The sequence below is a fragment of the Phaseolus vulgaris genome, chromosome 3 (genome assembly GCF_051622355.1).
Source record: "Phaseolus vulgaris cultivar YP4 chromosome 3, ASM5162235v1, whole genome shotgun sequence".
NCBI lineage: Eukaryota > Viridiplantae > Streptophyta > Magnoliopsida > Fabales > Fabaceae > Phaseolus > Phaseolus vulgaris.
This window is the reverse complement of record NC_143500.1, coordinates 39284015-39307261: the sequence shown is the minus strand read 5'-3', so window position 1 is coordinate 39307261 and position 23247 is coordinate 39284015. Positions and strand designations below refer to the sequence as shown.

Here is a 23247-nt window from a genome sequence, read left to right as displayed (position 1 = left end):
AATAGAATAAGGACTCATATGGACATAAGATAACAACATGATCAAACAAAAAAATGTTCATATTATCAAACACCAGGACACACAAAAAGAAGTTGTCTCAACATTACTGGATTGTGCACTTTTAGTCATTAATTATGTTTCATTAAATGAATCATTATCTTTCATTTATTTTCCTTTTTATGATCAAAATATACTTATTTAATATCGACTTATATCTCTTATATTTATCTTGTTTAAATTTTTTTTATATCTTTTATCTTTATCTTATTTTGTTTTGTCTTTATTTTATATCTTTTATGTTTTTAGTTATTATTTTTTTCTGTCATTCTTTGTTTATTTATGTTTTTTGTTTTTATTTTATTGTTGTTGTTTTTATTTTCTATACTTATTTATTTTTGCATTTTTTTTCTTCTCATTTTTAAGCATTAAGGACATTTGGATTAGTTTTTTTTTAGGATTTTGCATTTAGGGTAAACACTTCAATATTATTTGTGTGTCCACTATTAATTAATACTAATTGACTTTGTTTTTTTTATAATTATGTCTTGTATTTTTTACTTGAAATTAATGATAAAAATAAATACTAATTTATGTTTATAGTTTCAACTTTTATGTTGTTGTAGGGTTTAATTTTTTATTTTCTTCATTTAAAAAAAAACTAAACATTTTTAATTTATTATTATTATTTTTTTATTTTGTAAAAATTCATTTCTTTATTCATTAATTATATTTCTAATTATTTTAACCATTAAAAATATTTATTTTTTAATACATTCAAAATTAAAATTATCAAAAAAAAGTTAATTTATTATTTATTTATTTATTTTTGAAATGGTGCTAGATAGGGAAATAAAAAATAAAAGGGTGCTAGATAGAGAAATAAAAACAAAAAGATGCTAGATAGAGAAATAAAAACAAAAAGATGCTAGATAGAGAAATAAAAACAAAAGGGTGCTAGATGGGAAAATAAAAGTGTAAATGATGCTAGATAGGGAATTCAGTCAATATATGCTTACACCAATAAAAAATAATTAATAAAAAATTATATTTTATTTGTATGGTGCTTTAAAATTTGTTGAACTAATCAATAACAATATTACACATTACATTAGCTTCTCACACTTTCATATGGATAAACTCCTTTCAAAAATCTCGATTACATTATTTCTAGTTCGACTTACCTTTTTTTTGAAGTATATTTCTGAATTTCGTATATTGTTTTAATATTCTTTTTCCCTTCTAACTTTTAATATAAAAAAGTATTTATGTATCTCTCTGCTTATTTTTACTATTTAAATACTAATCTCTTCATTAAGTCCATGTTAACATTGAATAAGATTGATATTTTTTTTCAAACTTTTTTTTCTCATTTTAGTTCCTTATAATGTTTTTATTTCTATAACGATTCTTAAAAAAATTACTAAACAGAAATTAACTTTAAAGATAAAAACAATTAATTATTATTTAACTAAATTAGAGTCTATTTTATAAATAAAAAATTATTAATATTTAAAATAAATTTTTTATTATTAAGAAATTTTATGAAATATTAGTTACCAAAGTTTTATCTACTTCTTACTTTATATTTCAAATTAGTTTCTATTAGTTATTTAGAATAATTTAAAATCTAAAATATTAGTAATTAAAGTTTAGATAATTAATTTATATACTAATTTAAAAATTATTTTATAAAATTTTATTAATAATAAAAATCATTTTACATATAAATAATTTTTTAATTTTTAAATATAATGATTTTTTTTAAATTTGATTGTTATTTAATAATTTTCTGTTTATTGTTTATTATCATGCTTTAAATAATGAATAATTTATTAAGTAATTTAAATTAAAACTAGCACATATATTTTTAATAATTTTTTTTGAATAAAAAATAAACAATATTATGAAAGTAGTGTTGTTTTCTTTTAGGACTTTAATCCTGTATCTGTTTTAATGTTCCCAATTCAACAATAAAATCAAGAGAGAGTAGTGTGAGTATTATGCAAACTCTGAATATAAGAAATTAACATTATTTGACCAAGTTGATTATTTTAAAAAATTTAAAACATATACACTTAGTTATTTATTTACTCAGTAAACAGCTTATCATTTAAATTATTCCAATAAACACTAAAGACTAATATAAAAAATATTTATAACGATTAAAATGGAAAAAAATATTAAACACCAAAAAAAATATAAAAAATTATTAGGAACAAAAAAGATGCATGTATCAGTTTCAGTCCATTATTAACAAAGATGTAAACAAAAAAATTGAAATAAATGTTTCTATAAAAAAACGAAACAACATAAATTTTTTATTGAAGAAGATATACAAGTTTGTAAATTTATGTGGGAAAATTTTATTTAAGCTTTATAGTTTTAAGTTTTTAAATTTTAACCAGTTTGTACTTTGTTGCTGATTTTTAAAATTTGTTGTCGTTCTTATAATTATTCTACTTGTTAAACGACCTTGACAATGTTTGATAATTTTTTTTTATTAATTTGTAATGTTGTTTAAAATTAGACTTAATCTAATTATTTTTTATATTTTATATTTTTATGTTTAATTTATTTATTAAATTTATCTTTTAATATTTTATACAAGGTACTTTTTCTTTTATATATATACATCAATTTAAATTAAAGTTATTGATTTGCAAATATAAAAAAACACCAAAAAATTAACATTATATGTCTCTTTTTTTCATTTTATATAACCTATTTTAATAAATAACTTCATTAAAAAGTTATAATATAATAAGCTAGTTTATTAACATTTACCAACTTTTCCCTTTAACTACAACTCTTTTAATTTTTAGCTAACTTTTCACCTTTAAGCTAGCTTTCCAACTAGTCTTTTGTAAATCATAGACTGTATGTATAATTGATTGATGTAATCGAAAATAGTAAAAGCGTTTTTTTTACTAAGTTTACTAAAATAATAATTTAGAAATAACAAATTTCAGTTAGATGAATAAAATTAGTCATAAAAAAATAATATAAAGCTAGAAAACTATTAATATATAGTCATAACTCACAAAATTAGACTTATTTTACCATTTTTTTTTGTCTGAACAAAAAAAAATTCATAATTTCTTAATATGATCTGAAAATATGAAACTATTTGTTTGATGAAATTATTAATGGGAAATAGACACATTTTTTAGGTACTTTTTTTTCTATTTCTTGAGTTTAGATTTGACAATGAATTAGGTATGTTAAAATGGGATAAATTTAATTCGTGTCTAAAATTTAAAATCTAAATCTTAGTGTAAGTGGATTCAATCTCTTGATAGTGTGTATTTGATGCGAACTGTGAACTATAGGGAGTTAGTATATATATATATATATATATATATATATATATATATATATATATATATATATTAATTTGTTCTAATAAACTTTTTTACAAGCTAGGATCAAAAAAATTGGGTCATGAAAAGATTGACTTGAAAATACTTCAATTTAGTTTGTGTAAAAAAAAATAGGCTTTTGCTATTTACGTTTCCAAATTCTGTACGCCCTTTTCTCTCTTTTCTTTTTTATACTTTTTGTTAAGAAAAAAACTTGCATGCACCATTCTTTTTCTTTCTTCCATCATCTTTTCCTTCTATTTTCTCTCTTAATTTCTTACTTATTCTATTTTAGAATTTGATCATACCACGCTCTAGCTGAGAAGTTAAGAAATATTTCTATCTGATTAGATTTTCAAACAGAGTAAGTTATTTTTGCTTTAAAAATCCCTTGTTTCCTAATTTTTCTTAGGATTTAGTCATCAATCTTGGTGGGGTCAATTGAGAAGTTTAATCCTCTCAACTTATTCTACTATATACTGAATTTGTGTTATGTTTGAATTACTTGCATTAGACCCGTAAATCTTGAAACTTATCATATTATATATATTGTTTAAAATATATACTAAAATTTAAATTTAAATATTAATTTGAACTTTAGGTCTAGCTCAACCTTATAAAATAAGTTTATAAGATGAGGTTTGCATTTACTTATATACTATGAAATGTCTTTATCTATAATCGATATGAGATAACACATTCCTTCACCCGAGCCCTTTCAACTCATGTGTGTAACTATATATTTATAGGTGACTATAAGAATATTAGTTTCTGTTATTTAATAATAACAGTTTTTGTTTACTTTTTGTTATAACAGTTTCTTAGTTATGGGTCCATTAGGTTCTGTTAATTGTAACCCTTAGGCCCAACTCTTTTAGGAAGAGTCTTCCATTAAATCTTCTTTACCTTGTAATGAAAGACACGTAATACAAGTTTCTCAATTTTTTTACTTTCTTCTCCAAAGTTGTGCCTATCTCAATTGTGTGCCTTTGTAGGTTCACGCTTCTCTACCACTGATCATTCTGCGTTCATCTAACGGCACCGCTTCTGCTATGTTAGATAACATAAAAGTGGCTACCGTGTTATTATGGTATCAGTGCTCTTCTTTTGAAGAGCTCTGTTGCGCACTCTACATCTTGATCATTTTCTTTTAAATCTCTTGTATTCTTGAAACTAATATTGGTTTCCCCATTTTTTTCAGTAATGGCCGAAGAATCCACAATGCAGTAGGTTCCATTTGGCCAATCAAATCAACAAGCTAGCTACCTCTATCTGCACCCTAACAAAAACCCAGTCGCGCCGTTGGTCTCGCCGGTGCTGGACTCCACCAATTATCACTCTTGAAGTAGGTCGGTGATGACGACCCTAAGTGCGAAGAACAAGGCGGAATTCATCCAAGCTTCGCATCCCTGTTCAGATGAGAAACACCCAACATACTCGGCTTGGAAAAGATGTAATAATATGGTGGTATCATGGTTAGTCCATTTTGTATCCACTCCTATTAGACAAAGCATTATTTGGATGGACGTTGCTTTGGATATTTGGGATGATTTGAAAATTAGGTTTTCACAAGGGGACTTGTCTAGAATTTCTGATCTTCAATTGGAAGTTGCTTCTTTAAAACAAGGGGATTTATCTGTTACTGAATTTTTCACTAAACTCATAATTGTTTGGGATGAATTGGAAAATTTTAGGCCTAATCCTATATGTGTTTGTGCGACCAAATGTTCTTGTTCCGTTTTATCTATCATTAATAAAAGAAGGTGTGAAGATCGGGCTATGCAATTCTTGTGTGGACTGAATGATCAGTATCATAATATAAGATCCCATGTTCTTCTTATGGAACCCATACCTCCCATAACCAAGATTTTTTCTCTTGTGGCTCAACAAGAGCGCCAATTAGCCAGCAATTTTCTAATCACCAGTGTTAATAGTGTCAATTCCAATCGGAGTATCCCTGCTGTTTGCTCTTTTTGTGGTAAGAATGGTCATACCGAAAATGCTTGCTTCCGCAAAATTGGTTTTCCTAATCAATAAAACAAAGTTTATAAATTTAGCAGTAACAACAAGAAGCTATGTACCCACTGTAATAGGACATGTCATACTGTTGATAGTTGTTACAAGAAGCATGGTTACCCCCCCCCCCCCCCCGGGTTATAAGCTTCATAAAACTAATGTTGCTAATGCTGTAATATCTAATGATATTTTTCCTGAGCATGCCAAGAAAGAACAGGAAAATGGTGCTTTTCGCCTCACTGTGCAGCAGTATCAGAGCCTAGCTGACATTCTCAAGCAACATTCTAATGGAGCCACTACCAGCCAAGCACTAGTAAATCAAGTGGGATCTTTCACTGTGAATTCCCCACCCAAAGCTGCTGAACAGTCTCCAACTGGTAATGTTTACGCTTTAAATGATTTACAAAATGCTAAAAACTATTGGCTTATAGACTCAGGGGCCACTGACCATGTATGCATATCTCTATCTGAATATTCTTCTTATAAGAGCATTAAACCCATTCAAATCAGCCTACCTAATGGTCATCATGTTTTTTCCCAATTTTCTGGAACCATTATTTTCAATGACAAACTGCATCTTACTGATGTTTAATATGTTCCTCAATTTGATTTTAACCTCATATCTGCTTCAAAACTCAGTCTCATCCTAAACTGCAATTTAATATTTTCTTCTACCCATTGTTTGATACAGGACAACCAAACCAAAGAGAGGATTAGTTTAGTTGATGCTAAAGCTGGTCTATACATTATTGAATCCTCTAGTCTTAGAAATAATATTGCTTCTTATACGGTTTCTTCTTTCAATTGTGTTGTTGAAAACATGAACTTGTGGCATTACAGACTGGGCCACCTCTCTGATGAGAGATTGGATGTCTTGAAAAATAAATACCCTTACATTTTTGCTGAAAAACTGCATGTATGTGATGCTTGCCACCGTGCAAAACAGAAGAAACTATCTTTTGCTTTAAGTAAATCTGTCACTATTAAAAGTTTTGAATTACTTCACATGGACATTTGGGGACCATGTTCGATTGTTTCTATGCGTGGTTTTAGATATTTTTTTTAACTATTATGGATGATTTCTCTCTCTATACTTGGATCATTCTCTTACATAATAAATCTGAAGTCCGTAATCACATTCTTAAATTCATTGCCTATGCTGAAAATCAATTTCAAACTACTGTTCAAATTATTAGAACTGATAATGGTATTGAATTTGCTATGAAAGATTTTTTCTCATCTAAAGGCATTATTCATCAAACTACATGTGTTGAAACTCCTGAACAAAATGACATAGTTGAAAGAAAACACCAACACCTCTTGAATGTAACCCGTGCCTTGTTTTTTCAAGCTAACCTACTCCCTTTTTTTTGGGATTTTGCTGTACAACACGTTGCCCTCCTTATTAATTGCATTCCCACCCCCTTTTTACGCAACACTTCACCCTATGAAAAACTTAATGGAAAGCTTTTTGATCTCTCTTGCTTACATGTTTTTGGATGCTTGTGTTACTCTAATACTCTTATTGCCCATAGAAAGAAACTTGATGCACATTCTGTTCATGGTATTTTTCTTGGCTTTCAACCCAACACTAAGGGTTATCTTTTTCTAAATCTCACTAACCATAATATTGAAGTATCGAGACACATTGTTTTTCATGAAGATCATTTTCCATATAAAATGAACACTGCACACCAGAAAAATCACAATGATTTATCTCTACCCCTTCCCCCTAACTATGATTCAAACTGTGATTTTTCTTTTGATCTTGCTCCTCCAGAGACTCCGACACATCATCCTTCTGAAGCTGTTCTGGATGCACCTCCTCCTCTTGAAGTTGGTATGGATGCACACCCAAGACGCTCCACACGTCCACGACGACCTCCTACATACCTAGAAGACTTTCAAACTGAATTACCGCTCACAAACAATGTAAGTACTAAATAGCCTCTTTGTAATTTCATTTCATATCACTCCTTATCACCCAACTTTAAAAAAACTATTTCTTCTATTTCATCTCACATGGAACCACGTAATTACACTGAGGCCTCTAAGCACAATTGCTGGCAGCAAGCCATGAAAGATGAACTACATGCTCTAGCCACTAACAACACATGGACCATGACATCTCTACCCCCTGGCAAAATCGCCATTGGCTGTCGCTGGATTTATAAGATCAAACATAGGTCTGATGGAACCATAGAAAGATATAAAGATCGCTTAGTAGCTAAAGGCTATACCCAACTAGAAGGCCTTGACTTTCTAGATACCTTTGCCCCTGTTGCCAAATTAACCACTCTTCGATTACTCATAGCAATTGCTGCTGCCAATAATTGGACCCTCACTCAACTTGACGTCAACAATGCTTTCTTACATGGTGACTTGATTGAAGAAGTCTATATGAAACCACCTCCTGGTTTTGTCTTCCCCACTCCAACCGTGTTTGCAAACTTCAAAGGTCTCTCTATGGGCTTCGCCAGGCTGGCAGGCAATGGTATGCAAAACTATCATCCTTCTTAATTTCGAATAAATACATTATATCTAATGCAGACCACTCCTTATTTTTAAAACATTCTGATTCTAATACAACTGCATTACTTGTCTATGTGGATGATATTGTGTTGACTAACAATGACAAAGCTGAAATTCTTCATATCACCAACCTGCTGGACCAACATTTTAAGATCAAGAATCTAGGCGCTCTCACTTATTTCTTAGGTCTTGAAGTAGCCCGCAACAACTTTGGCATACACCTCAGTCAAAGAAAAGACACCATTGATCTCCTACATGAAACGGGCATGCAAAATTGTGCCCCTATGCCCACTCCCATGACACATTCATCTCGGCTTTCCATCACTGAAGGAACTCCGCTGAATGATGACGAAGCCTCGGCTTATCGCAAACCTATTGGACGTTTGATTTATCTAACCAACACCAGGCCTGACATTGCTTTCAGTGTTCACAATCTAAGCCAATTTGTTTCTGCACCCACCAACAACCATAATCAAGTTGCCTTTCGCATTCTGAGATACCTTAAAGGTAATCCTGGATCTGGTATTTTTTTATCTAGCAATAGCTCCATGCATTTAATGGCTTATAGTGATTCAGATTGGGCTACATGTCCTGATTCAAGAAAATCTGTCACTGGCTTTTCTGTTTTTTTGGGTGAATCCCTCATATCATGGAAATCCAAAAAGCAACAAACCATATCCAAAAGCTCCTCTGAAGCAGAATATAAAGCCTTTACTGCCACTACCTGTGAACTCCAATGGTTGACCTTTCTTCTTCAGCACCTAGACGTCCCTTTCATCGCTCCTTCAACCCTATATTGTGACAACCAATCTGCCATACAGATTGCCTCTAACCAAGTCTTTCATGAGCGCACCAAACATATTGAAATCGATTGTCACATCGTCAGAGAAAAGCTCAATGCAGGACTTCTCAAATTACTTCTGATCTCCTCTGCCATGCAAACAGCTGACATCCTCACCAAACCTCTCCATCCTTCTGCCTTCAAAGAGCTTGTATGAAAGGCTGGGAATGAAAAACATCTATTCCCAGCTTGAGGGGGGGGGGGGGGGGGGTGTGATAACAGTAAGTTTCTGTCATTTAATAATAACAATTTTTCTTTACTTTTTGTTATAACAGTTTCTTAGTTATGGGTCCATTAGGTTCTGTTAATTGTAACCCTTAGGCCCAACTCTATTAGGAAGAGTCTTCCATTAAATATTCTTTACCTTGTAATGAAAGACACGTAATACAAGCTTATCAAATTTTTACTTTCTTCTCCAAAGTTGTGTCTATCTTAATTGTGTGCCTTTGTCGGTGCACGCTTCTCTATCACTGATCATTTTGCGTTCATCTAGCGGCACCGCTTCTGCTATGTTAGATAGCATAAAAGTGGCTACCGTGTTATTAGGTGATCGGATAACGATTGATAGCGAATGATATGATAAGCTTAACAAACTTTCATTAGGATAGACACTAAATGACTCTGATACATCTTAAGCTGTGGACTAAGTCTAACTTAATCTTATAAAATTAGTTTATAAGGTAAGATTTAGACTCACTTATATAGTATAAAATATTATTATTCTTAGCTATACGAGATCTCTAACAATTAATATATATTTAAAAAGACAAATTGATCAAACTCATATATACTAGTCATCATGTTAAACTAGTTCATCATGTCACCAAATTGTACACAATCTAAGATTAAAACTGGAAAGTAAAAACCTACTGATAATTTATTTTTAGAAAGATATAAATTTAAAACTGTAAAGTAAAAACCTACTGATAATTTATTTTTAGAAAGATAAATTTAGATTTTTAATTTTTACAAAGGTACAACTTGAAAAGTATAGGATAGATAATACATACCCTTGTAACCATAATTAGCATGTAACACTTCGTACCAGTATAAAATAGTGACCAAACTGATTTAGTAGTGACAAATTTAAAAGTATCATTATAATAATTTTATATTTTTTATATAATATAAAAAAGTCAAAATGATAGTATAAAAATTTTAATCTTTGGATTTTTGTAGAGTTTAATAATTATAAAAAAATATGAATTTTAATTGTATAATATTAGTATATTTTATTAACATAATACTTTGATTATATATATGTACTGTGTATGATTTTATTGTTATTAGTATTCTTTCAATCGTATTAAACTGCTTATCTTTATTTATTTTTTTAGTTTCCTATACATCTAATTCAACTTTAAGTCAACTAAATAACAGGTCAAACACGATAAACAATGTAAACTTCTAATATAGTTAAATTCTTTGAACCAAAAGTTTCACTTAAAGGACTTGTAAGTTAAGTTAGTGTTTGAAAATGAATTGTGGTATATTTTTAATTTTTAAATAATTCATTTAAAATTCGTACCTAATTAACAATATTTCATCTACTCATTAGGTATAAATACTATTTGTGGATTTTTTAGAAGTTGTAACTATTACGAAATGAACTTTAAGTTTAACTCAATCCATAAAATCGATTTATGAGACGAGGTTTACACTCATTTATATACAATAAAATATTTTTATTTTTAGTCGATGTGAGATTTTTAACCGTAACCTTACAGTCAAACTTTTTTTTTAATTTGTAAAGAATAAGATTAAAAAACTTTTATAAAAAAATGAAATAAAAAAAGATTTAACTATAGTTAAATCTATTGCAAACTTATCAAAACTGGAAAAAGAAATTCCCCGAAAGATGATAGAATTAGGTATGAAATTGTCTGTTTCCACCGAGTCTTTTAGGAAAAATGGAATTCCTATTTTAAACTAAATATTATTTACTTGAATACATGAACCATAAATTATTTTTAAAAAATATATATTTGATTTTAAAACGGAGTATGATTTGATTTCTTATAAGTTTTTTTTCTTCATTTTATTTGATTTTATTCCGCTGTACACCTTGATATTGGACCGATAAATAGTTTTTGTAATTTTGTTCGGGTTGAAGGCGGAGTTTTGGGCAGTATTTCCGTAAGGAATTTTGTAGCTTCCGTTTTGTTTTTTTTTTCTCACGGGGTTTTGTAGCTTCCATTCTCCATTGTCGTTGTCAATTCTTTATTATCATTGTTGCATAGTGCTACCTCACCGTTGAACTTCTTTCGTGTTCTATTTTTTTTTTTAAGTAGAACACAACACTTGTCTGGTTCTTGTACGATGTAGTTGTGACTTTTCTTTATCCATTCTAGCTCGAATTGTATTGTTCTTCCAAAATTATTTTATACCAATAAGTCCATTTTGGTTGACAAGATTTTTTCTTAAATCTTCTTAATGGAAAATAGTTATTCCAATACTTAACGATCAACTGATTTATGAAAAAAAATGACAACTCCTTTCAAATATACAAACTAGTAAACAAGTTATTTATACTAATAATAATATTTAATTGTGTAAAAATATTTTTTTAATACTAAAGATTTAGATATCAATATTATAAAGATTTAGAATTATTTAAGATTAGATCAACAAGAGAATTATATGAAAAATAAAAAAGTAGTGTTTTTATTTATTTTCCTGTTTGGATGCATGATTAAGAAGAGATGTGTTGATGTACTATTTAATCTTTAGAAACTTATTTTTTTTCCTATTTTTTATACCTCTACTTCATAATTCTAATTTATAAGTCAAAGCAACCTATTGTAATTCTTCGTTGCATTACTCAGAAACAATAAATCATGCAAATAAAATTTGGAATTGGTGACCACGTCATTCCCACATCCAGATCTTCTAACTTAGGGTTCTATTGTAAATAAATTAGTTTTCCTTAGTTTTTTAGCAGGTGCTCACAAAAAGCTTCAAGTCTTACAAAAGCTTAAGAATGACTTAACATACACCATAAAGTTCTAATAAAAAATCTAATTACATCTCTAGAATCCGTAGTTAACTGAGACAAATCTTGAAGCTAGAAACCTCACATGCAACAACATCTACCCTGACAAATTTACTCTGATTGTAAAACGGATGAGCGAAGAGGTCATAATGTTAGAGAAAATATAGAAGAAAGGAAAAAAGAACTTTAAGGGATGATAATTCTTTTAAAATGAAACCTCTTAACTAATTATATACTCTTTTTATTTTAATAATAAAATTATATCATTTAAAATATATCACTTTTATTCTAAATTTAATTTGTTAGATTCTTACCTATAATGTATCGATTAAATGATTACTGTGTTGGAGATCCCACATCGACTAGAGATTAGAGCCTTTCATTTTTATATAAGTGGGTGCAAACCTCAACCCTATGAGCCGATTTTATGGGGTTGAGTTAGACTTAAAGTTCACTTCGTAATATGGTATCAGAGCTCTTCGAATGAAGAGTTCTGCTGCGCTTCTCTCTGATTTTTATTTCCCTCTTTGCTGTTCTTGGTTATTTTTTTATTTTTATTTTTTTCTGTTCTCTTTCAAAATCTTGATTGGTTTTAAAAATCTTTTAGGCAATGTTTAATGAAAACCCTAGTCTTCATAGTCTTAATAGTAGTCACACTATTACAAGCAACTTTTATGGTAAATATGGTCATACTGAGGCTGTTTGTTTTCGCAAAGTGGGTTTTCCTTCTGGTAATGTTAAAACCTCAAAGTTTTCTTTTACTATAAAAGTCTGCACTTTTTGTAATCGTCTTGGCCACACTGTTGACACCTGTTATAAAAAGCATGGGTTCCCTCCTGGCTACAAATTCACCAATTGGACATCCCAAGCCAATAATATGATTACTACTGACACTTTTTCTGAGCTTTTTCCTAAAGAACAGGATGTAAAGGGGATTCAACTTACATCACAACAGTGCCAATTCCTTACCAACATTTTGCGTCAGCAAAACCTTGAGGATCCTGCCCCTCACACTCAAATTAATCAAGTCGACACCATCTCTACGGATGAAATCCCCAATACTGAGCATTCTTCAACAGGTAAGTTTCTCTCTTCACTATCTTCTATAAAAGAATCTTGGATTATTGATTATGGTGCCACACTGATCATGTTTGTCACAATTTGAACGTTTTTACTACTTATACTAAAATTAAACCTGTCTTAATTAGTCTTCCAAATGGACAAACTGTTTATGCCACATATTCTGGTTTAGTACGTTTTTCTGATCAGTTTTATTTGTCTGATGTGTTATACGTGCCTCATTTTCAATTAAACTTAATATCTGTTTCTAAACTCACACACCAACTTAAATGCACTTTAACTTTCACTTCAACCCACTGCATTATACAAGACAATCTCACTCAAGAGAGGATTGGTACAGTTAAAGCCACCGCTGGCTTGTACCTTGTCACTACCTTGCCTGCTTCTAGTCATTCTAAACCGCATTGTTTTGCTCCTTTTATTAATTGTAATATCACAGACAAAACACTATGGCATTATAGACTAGGACACCCTTCACATGAAAGATTACATGTCTTAAGCAAACAATACTCTTTTATTACTGTTGATACTCATCATGTATGTGACACTTGTAGTCGTGCAAAACAGAGAAAACTTCCTTTCACTTTAAGTAATACTGTTACCTCTGCTATTTTTGATCTTGTACACTTTGATATTTGGGGACCATGTTCCATAATTTCTATGCAAGGTTTTTGTTATTTCTTGACTATTGTTGATGATTACTCGCGTTATACTTGGGTTATTCTGCTGCATAACAAATCTGAAGTGCGTCAACACATCATTAACTTCACTGTTTTCGTTCAAAATCATTTCAAAACTAATATCAAAACGATTCGTACTGACAATGGTGTTGAGTTTGCTATGTCAAATTTTTATGCTTCAAAGGGAATTATACATCAAAAATCTTGTGTTGAAACACCACAACAAAATGGCATTGTAGAACGTAAACATCAATACATACTAAATGTAACCCGGGCTTTACTTTTTCAAGCAAATCTTCCTCCTATTTTTTGGGAATTTGTTGTAAATCATGTTGTTTTCTTAATAAATGTTATTCCTACTCCATTACTTGATAACATCACTCCTCATGAAAAGTTGTTTGGAAAACCATATGACATTTCCTTTCTAAAAGTGTTTGGTTGTCTCTGTTATGCTAGTACCATTACTGCACATAGGAAAAAATTAGATGATAGATCTATCAAATGTATTTTTCTTGGCTTCCCGCAAAATACAAAAGGTTATATTATCTTAAATTTAAAGTTTCATAGCATAGAGATATCAAGACATGTAATCTTTCATGAAAACCACTTTCCATATAAATTGGACAGTGGTTTGCCTAAGGACCCTAACACTTTATCTCTCCCTATTTCTAATGCATATAATTCTGCTTTTGATTTTTTTGTCTGATACTGCACCTCCTGTCAAGCCATGTGCCTCTACTCCTGCACCCAATACTGTTCCCCCACCAGCCTCATTATCCTATGATCTTCCAACAAATAGTGCCTCTGCTCCTGCATCCAACATTGTACCTCCATCAGAATTATCACCGCCTGCATCTCTAGGAAGCATCTCACCCCAATTTCCAAGAAGATCAGCTCGTCCTCACCGACAACCTGCCTATCTTGCAGATTTCCACACTGCAACCAACACTGTAAGTAGTAGATATCCTATTCATAATTACTTGTCTTACAATTCCTTATCTTCCAATTTTAGAAATGTTATTTCCTCTATCAATTCTCATCCTGAACCTCGGACATATAACGAAGCCTCCAAACATGCTTCTTGGCAATCTGCCATGCAAGATGAGCTTCAAGCTCTTGCTGCTAACAATACTTGGCAACTTACCCCTCTCCCTCCAGGAAAGAAAACTATTGGTTGTAAATGGGTATATAAAATCAAATACCATTCTGATGGCACTGTTGAGCGCCACAAAGCTAGAGTTGTTGCCAAAGGGTTTACCCAACTTGAAGGACTTGATTTCTTAGACACTTTTGCACCTGTTGCTAAACTCACTACCCTCCGCCTTCTGCTTGCTATTGCCACTACCAAAAATTGGATTTTAAAACAACTTGATGTCAATAATGCATTTCTTCATGAGCCTATCCTAGCGAGTATTTGTTGGGCTTATCAGGCCACCCGCTATCGGGCCGCTATCGGACCACCCATAATATATAGTCCCACGCACGAGTTGGTAGTCTCGGCGTGAGGGGGGTGTGTTGGAGATCCCACATCGACTAGACATTAGAGCCTTTCATTGTATATAAGTGGGTGCAAACCTCAACCCTATGAGCCGGTTTTATGGGGTTGAGTTAGGCTTAAAGTTCACTTCGTAATATACTGTTTGCTTATTTTTGCATGTACAATAAGAAATAATGAAACTAATTTCCTCGTCTCCTTGTTAGCAAACTTTTTTTCTGTTAAATTATATTTTAGCCTAAACAAAATGTACGCAGTGTATTTATTTCTAATACATGGCTGATATACATTTACATTAGTTAATTATAAATTACTATGAATATAACTTTTAAATAATAAAATATATGAAAATAAACCATATCTTATATGACAAAGTAAACTGGACGATGATATATATATAATTACTCTCTTTTTTTATCAGCATTACTCATTTAATGTTGTAGTTGAACAAACAAAATGTGTAGGACTATAAAATGAATTACTTTTAAGCATAAAATTTAAAAAATAAAAAGGTTATATAATTAAAAGGATTAAATAAGTATTTGAAATTTGTATATTATTAATTGATATCTTATAAATTATTTATAGTAGTAAACAAAACCTTAAGGAAGTACATAATGTTGATTATTAATTCTGATTTTATTACTCTTAAACTATTTGACCATTATTATTGCATTAATGGTCAGTTTAGTATTCCTATTTTATTATATATATTATTGAAGTAAATCAAAATGAATGAGACCAGCTCAACAGTTTTGCAATCTAATGCAATTACCTTCAATCAGTTTCTACAACCTTCTGCCTTCTTTTATTTCCTTTAATTAGTTCATACAACTGGTATGAGAGTTAGTCTGTTATCATGAACTCTACTCAATTATTACTCCCTATCATTGACGGAAAAAATTACAATCGGTGGTATGTGCAAATGAGAGTTTTGTTTGATTATCATGAGTTATGGGATGTCGTTCAGAGTGGAGTGTTTACATTAGCTTTTAATGCAACTGAGCGCAACGAGTAGCGCATCGTGATCAGAAGAAGAAGGATAATAAGGCTTTGTATCTCATCCATCAAGGGATGAATGACGAGACGTTTGAACTGATAGAATGAGCAACAAATACAAATGAGGCTTGGATCATTTTGTCAACCAATTATAAAGGTGATGACAAGATCAAGAGGGTGCGTCTTCAAACCCTAAGACGCCAATATGAATTGCTGCAAATGGAAACCATAGAGACTATTGATGTCTATATAAATACAGTTCTTGCATTGACTTGACAAATTATATGAAAACCAATGGTGAAACACATTCGGAGTAGGCAAATGTGGAGAAGATTTTGAGGTCTTTAACTCCCAGATTTGAACATGTTGTTGCCGCAATTGAAGAGGCCAATGACATTTAAAAAATGACAGTAAGGTTATTGTCTGGTTCCCTATGAGCGTATGAGCAGCGGATGAGTGACAATAATATTAAAAAACCAATTGAACAGACTTTACAAGCACAAGCCTCAATTGGTAGCTCCTATCATAAACACGGTAGTTCACGAGGAAGAGGACGGGGACATGGTGGTAGCTATTCTACCAAAGGTCGTGGTGGCCAGAATCATGGAGGCGCTGAGCAAAACAACACTGGTTCCAATCACAATCCAAGTTCAAATAACTCTTGGCGCGGAGAACGTGGTCGCGGAGGACGAGGAGACATTTATAATAAATCAAATGTTGAGTGTTATAATTGCCATAAACGCGTCCATTATGCAAATGAGTGCAGATCAAAAGGTGATAATCATGCTGCCAATTGTGCTCAAGAAGATAGTAATCACGAACAAGATGAAGAGGATCATGCAGTACTAATGGCAGCCATATCAAATGAAACTCCAAACAATCAAACTTGGTATTTGGATACATGTTGCACAAATCATATGTGTGGTCAGAAAGAGTTGTTTGCAGATTTGGATGACTCATTTCGCACAAAAGTGAAATTTGGTGATGGCAGGTTTGTTCCAATAACTGGAAAAAGGCGAATTCTTATTACATTGAATAATGGTGATCACAGTTATATTTATGATGTTTTCTATGTACCTGATATGAAAAGTAATATGTTGAGTATGGGACAATTGGCCGAAAAAGTTATGTGATGCACATAGTTGAAAATAAATTTTCAATTTTTTATAAAAAAGGTAATTTGATTCTTAAAACCTTTTTATCATAAAACTGCACGTTTCCAGCAAATATTCATATGGGTGATTTCAAGTGCTTGAATGCAATAGTGAATAATGAATCGTGGTTGTGACATTTACGCTTTGGGCACTTAAATTTTCAGAGTTTGGAAAATCTCTCCAAACGAAATTTAGTGAATGGTTTACCCCATATTCACCATCATCATCAATTGTGTGAGGCTTGCATTTTTGGAAAGAATCACAGGATACCATTTGTTAAGGAGCCTTGGCGTGCAAAATTTCTTTTAGAGCTTGTTCATACAGATGTTTGTGGCCCGATGAACATATCATCAATTGGAGGTAATAAGTATTTTTTAACCTTTATTGATGATTTTTTAAGGAAAACATGGATTTATCTATTGAAAAGCAAGGATGAGGTATTCCACTGCTTTAAAATATTTAAAGCATTTGTTGAAAGACAGAGTGACAGACAAATTAAGATGGTGCGTAGTGATGAAAGGGGTGAGTACAAGTCTAATGAGTTCAAGAGGCACTGTGAAGAACTTGGGTTGCAACATAACATAACTTGTCCCTACACACCTCAACACAACAAAGTTGTTGACAGAAAGAATAAAACAATCATGGACATGGCGAGGAGCATGCTTAAAGCGAAAGGTATGCCAAATTATTTTTGGGTTGAGGCCGTAACATGTGCGGTATGTTTGATAAACAGATCACCCACTCGGAGTGTTCCTAACACAACTCCGATTGAGGCATGGAGCATATTCAAACCCAATGTACAACACTTGAAGGTATTTGGGTCAATTACTTATGCTCATGTCCCCAAGGCAACAAGGTCGAAGTTGGATGATAAGGCAGAGAAAACCATTTTCATTGGATATAAGCACGGGGATACAAATTGTACATTCCAATGACAAAGAAGGAGATTGTTAGTCGTGATGTTACATTTGCCGAAGATGAGGACTGACAATGGAATGCAGCAACTGAAATGGATTAAAAAAACGATATATTTACGTTTTGAATGATAATGTGGAAGATGGAGTCACCCTTGAAGCACCTGCAGTTCAACCTAAAGCTGTAATTCAACCTGAAGTTGCAGCTCCAATTGCAACTATGATGGAGCGACCAAGAAGACAACAATGACAACCTGTACACCTTCAAGATTGTGAAGTAAATCTTGATGATGAAGTTGATGACAATGAAGAGTTGATTCACTTTGCTTTTCTTGCAGATTCAGAACCCGTGAGACTTATAGATGTCATTCAACACCCAGATGGGAAAAGGCTATCAATGAAGAATTAATGGCGATTGAGAAAAACAACATCATAACTCAAATTGGTTTTAATCTAGATATTCCAATTAAGATTTATGTTGACAATGTCTCTACAATTAATCTTGCAAAGAATTCGTTTTTTTTATCAAAGAAGTAAACACATTGATATTCGATATCACTTCCTACGAGACCAAGTTGGAAAGAACATGGTCAAATTGGAATACTGCAGATCAGAAGATCAGATTGCAGATATTTTCACTCACTAAGTCATTGAAGATCAATGCTTTCATCAAGTTAAGAGATATGTTGGTCGGGAAGGTTGTTTGAGATCAGAATTAAGGAAGGATGTTGGTTATTAATTTATATTTTATTATTATTAATTCTGATTTTATTACCCTTAAACTATTTTACCGTCGTTATTATTGCATTAATGGTCACAGGACGGTTAGTATTCATATTTTATAGCTTCCAGTCATTGTAATTTTATTATATATATTATTGAAGTAAATCAAAATGAATAAAATTAGTTCAACAGTTTTGCAATCTTGTGCAATTACTTTCAATCAGTTTCTACAAACCTTTTTCCTTTTCTTATTCCTTACAATTAATTCCTACACATAAATACATGTAAAAGGGTGAGAAATACATAAAAGGGTGAGAAATGTTGGAGACACGTGATGGGTTGTTAAGCTATCTTTAGTATGCCATCACATACACCTTTTTATTTTTCTAGATTTAGTTTGAAATCTTCCAATTCCCAACTGTTTTCTACAAAAGGGTATTTGGCGAGAAATATTGGTATGCATGGGTTTAGGGTGTGTGATAGTTGTTGTTGGGAACCTTAAGATGCAGACTCAAATGTCCTCATGCTTCTTCTCTTCTCCCACTAGCTTCCAAAACCATTCCATTCCATGTTTCCATAGATTCGATATGTTCACTTTATGAGATTTAGCAAGTGCCTCGTACATGCCACCTAAGCATCCACCTAGGATTTATTCTCTCGTGTCTCACGCACACTCATCAACTTAAGCCGCATTTATCCACGTGCCTATCTCCTCACTCCAGAAGCTAAACCAATTCACCTTAACGTTAAAAGCTTCGAATCACTATATATACCTCACCACCCTCTCCCTTTTCATCATCAATCAATTAAGCAACTGAATTCATATTTTACCTACATTATTATTGCTTCTACTTTTTCTTTTCTTTTTTTCAGTACCAAGTCAACATGGGGTCTCTGCTTCACAACACTTTGCTTCACCAAGATATTGTTCGCTATGATCAAGAATGGTGTGCGTACGACCAACTCATGAATCTTTTCGAAGGTGATGATGATGATAAAGATGACGGTGATTATGATTATGCCCCTGCAGCTTAAAAGATTAGAGATGTTGACGACAATTCATGCTCCTGCCACAAGTTAATTGCCAATGTTTGTTTAGAACTAAGTAGAGGAATAAGAAATATTTATATATATGCAATCCAACAGTTGTTGTCATAGTTTAGAGCGTGCTTGAGTGTATAATAACCTCATTTATCTTCTTAGAATATTAGTGAGAATTGAAGGAGCTACGTTAATTGTACCATGATGTTGTTGTGTAATACTTATTTATTGTTTCTATGTTATGCTTAACAAATTTAATATTATAACAAATTTTTATTATTTCTATGTTAACATACTTTAATGCAGCCGCTCATCATTAATTTATTTATTAACTAGAAGACCCCAAAATTTTACTTACAATTTCCAAATTCATGACCTTATAATGCAAAGACATCTGAAGCAATTCAAAGTATCGTGTGAAGTGAGATCACCAGTTTCTCTTTTGATATGCTGCCCAGCTTACGTTGTGTCCGGGAACTCAATATTTATTATCTCAAATCATCATATTGTACAAATTCAAGAGCTAATGATGTCATGTAAACTGAAGCTAAATTTATTCTTATTTAAGAAAACGTGTCAGGGTCATAGGATTTTCAATTTTCGATTTTCGTTCAGAATAAAAGTTGTCTTACATCTCCATGACTCGTATGGTGCATGACTTTGATTAAATTTAAGATTTATGTTTAACTAAATTTGTCACGTCAATATCTGATTTAAATACAAAATTAATATAATTAAAGTCGTATTACTCATTTACAATTTCATATATATATGAAATTTCGCTGATAAAATGAAATTAACAAATCTAAAGCCAGGCCGAGTGTTATCGGCTTTAGATTTATTGATTTTTTTTTAAAAAAAATAATAATAAAAATAATAAATAAAATTATTAAAATAAAAATTTTACAAAATTTTATAAAATAAAATTTTAAATGATAAGAAAACATAGATTAAGACGATTAAGACGCATTAAAAATAAAAGTTATTTAAAATGAGATAAGAAATGTAATATTCGAACGAGATTGAGAATACCAAAATTTTGAAAATCAATATTTTATTTTTTAGTATTTTTTATTTATATAATTTTGACTTTTAACGCTTTTGGATAGGGTTAGTGTTTTAGCACCACTCTTTTAATTAATTTTTCAAATAAAAATTATCAATTTTTTTAAAACTTATAAAATTTGTTAAATTAATAATTCAGTTAATTATTCTAATTTTTAAAAAAATAAAAAACAAAAAAAAATCAAGAAGTTAAAGTCATGTCACATAACTTTAATATAAATTTCATACAAGTCGTGCATTTGTGACACTACCTCAATTATATTATTTTTATATTAAAGTTGTGCTAACGCAACACTACTTTAATTAAACATAATTCAAGACTTAGTGAAAGTCATGCAATACATCCTCAATAAAAACTTATTTCAAGTAAGATTGTAGACCTATGACATGAATTCAATGTTTTCATGCATCAATTCGTATGAAATTGTGTCAGCAAAACACAACTTGTTTAAATTATTAATAATTTTTTTCTACCTAAATTCATAATAAATTTCTCAAATTATTAATATTTTTTTTTACCTAAATTCATAATAAATTATACAAATTAGAACATTGAGTATAAAAAACTCACTTGCCTGCAATAAAATATTGTGGAATTAAACAAAATTAACTTATTAGACATGCATATGTGATTTCAACTAGTTCTTCAGTATTCTCTTCTCTCTTGATAATTTGTAAATAGTTACAAAAAAGGAAAGGAAGAAAAAAAGGTGAGAGAAAGTACAGGGGTTTCGAACGCCCAAAATAATAATAAGAGTTTAATGATCAATAAAAAAAAAACACTTCATGAAACTTTTAAAATGCGTATTATTGACATTAACAAACTTGTGATCTTTATGAATAAATGATAGTGTGAAAAAATTAAACCATTAAGATTTGTTTTCTCTCTAATATCAATAATAAAAGCCACTAGGAAAAGGTGATCATTGTTAATTAATTCCAACAGATGCTTTTGGTGAAGATAACAGATGATGAAATCGAACTAATTCCCCTTGTCGCCATAGTCCATTGGCCACAGAAAGGCCGAAAAGGGAAAGAAGAGACTAAAATAATCCATTAATTCACCTAAAGAACGATAAAGATTCGACGCTAATTAATTAATATAAAGATATAACCAAGTTTAGTATTAAAAGGCAAAGCACTAGCTAAACCAACCCCCTGAGGCCCCAAATCTTGCACTTTAAATGACCCAACCTTGCATTGAAGGATTGGTTATGCTTTTGTCACTCTCCAAGGTTCCAACAACACCAATATGTTGACATTTCTGGCTACTGTCTCCAGCTATTTTGCTGAGTTGTGTCCACAGGACTTCCTACGTGGCTTGTCGATACAGCACCACACATCCTGGGACTGGGTCATGCTCACACCCTAAGCATAAATCCACACACTTCCCTCGTGCCTTTCTTGTGCCACACGAGCTCCACACTTACCCTTCCCTTTATAAACACCATCCACTCTCTTCTCTACTCAAACTCAACTTACACCACTACTCTCTTATACCTTCTTCCATTTATTCTCTCCTACCAAAAATGGCATTCACTTCCAAGCTCATTGCCCCCTGCTGCAACAACCATCATGCTCTCCATCAGAATCATCATGCTCCGCCAACTTTCATTGAAGAAAGTGTTTTCAATGGGCATGGAGATTCTGTAAGTTTTGTCCCAGCTGCGTCCATGGAGGGTGACGACGACGACGACGACGGTAGTTACGACTACGCACCTGCAGCATAAACTATATGTTCGGTTACCTAGTACTATCCAACTTGTAGCGACTGACATACTAGAATGTCCGCTTCAACTCTTAATTATTAGTTTGGTGTCAATTAATTGAAAGCTATTAAATTGCAAAATTACGTGTTAGGTGACTTTATGTTGATGTAGGCATGCACTATATATATATATATGTGAATTGTTTAGCCACTGGGTTTGTTATCCAGAATGAGATGTGGATTAAATATGATGAGAAACGCAGTTGATTAATTTATGTTATCCACCATAATTTGCACCATCTTCTTCAAATGCTGACGTTACTCATTGTCTTATGTATCAATCAAGATGTCACAGATTAAATTAGTTCAGTTTTTTTTCCGTCTTGAGTTTTTCACCCTTTAATTTATTTGTCATTATGCATGGAGTTGCTATTGAAGGAACTTCCACATTTATTTCTTTCCTTGTTTTCTTAACTATTTTACTTTTATTTGCTCTTTCAGTGCCCGTCCTTGTCTATTAAATTCCTAATTTGAATCCACTGAAGACCCGTTATATAGCTCACATGTGTTTACTTTTCTCTTGTGATTTTTCTGTAAAAGTTTGGTCCTTCTCCTCCTATCTCAGATAAGGCGACCCACATGGGCCAC

The 23247-nt window shown here is 31.5% G+C and overlaps 2 protein-coding genes across 2 annotated transcripts; both read left to right on the top strand.

Moving 5' to 3' along the window:
• Nucleotides 1-4715: 4715 nt before the first annotated feature.
• Nucleotides 4716-5396, top strand: LOC137805612 (uncharacterized). Its single transcript, XM_068605553.2, has one exon. The coding sequence runs from the start codon at nucleotides 4716-4718 to the stop codon at nucleotides 5394-5396; it is 681 nt and encodes a 226-aa protein (XP_068461654.2).
• Nucleotides 5397-22349: 16953 nt separating this feature from the next.
• LOC150028839 (uncharacterized) lies at nucleotides 22350-22909 on the top strand. Its single transcript, XM_090300380.1, has one exon. The coding sequence runs from the start codon at nucleotides 22421-22423 to the stop codon at nucleotides 22619-22621; it is 201 nt and encodes a 66-aa protein (XP_090156506.1). The 5' UTR covers nucleotides 22350-22420; the 3' UTR covers nucleotides 22622-22909.
• Nucleotides 22910-23247: the final 338 nt, after the last annotated feature.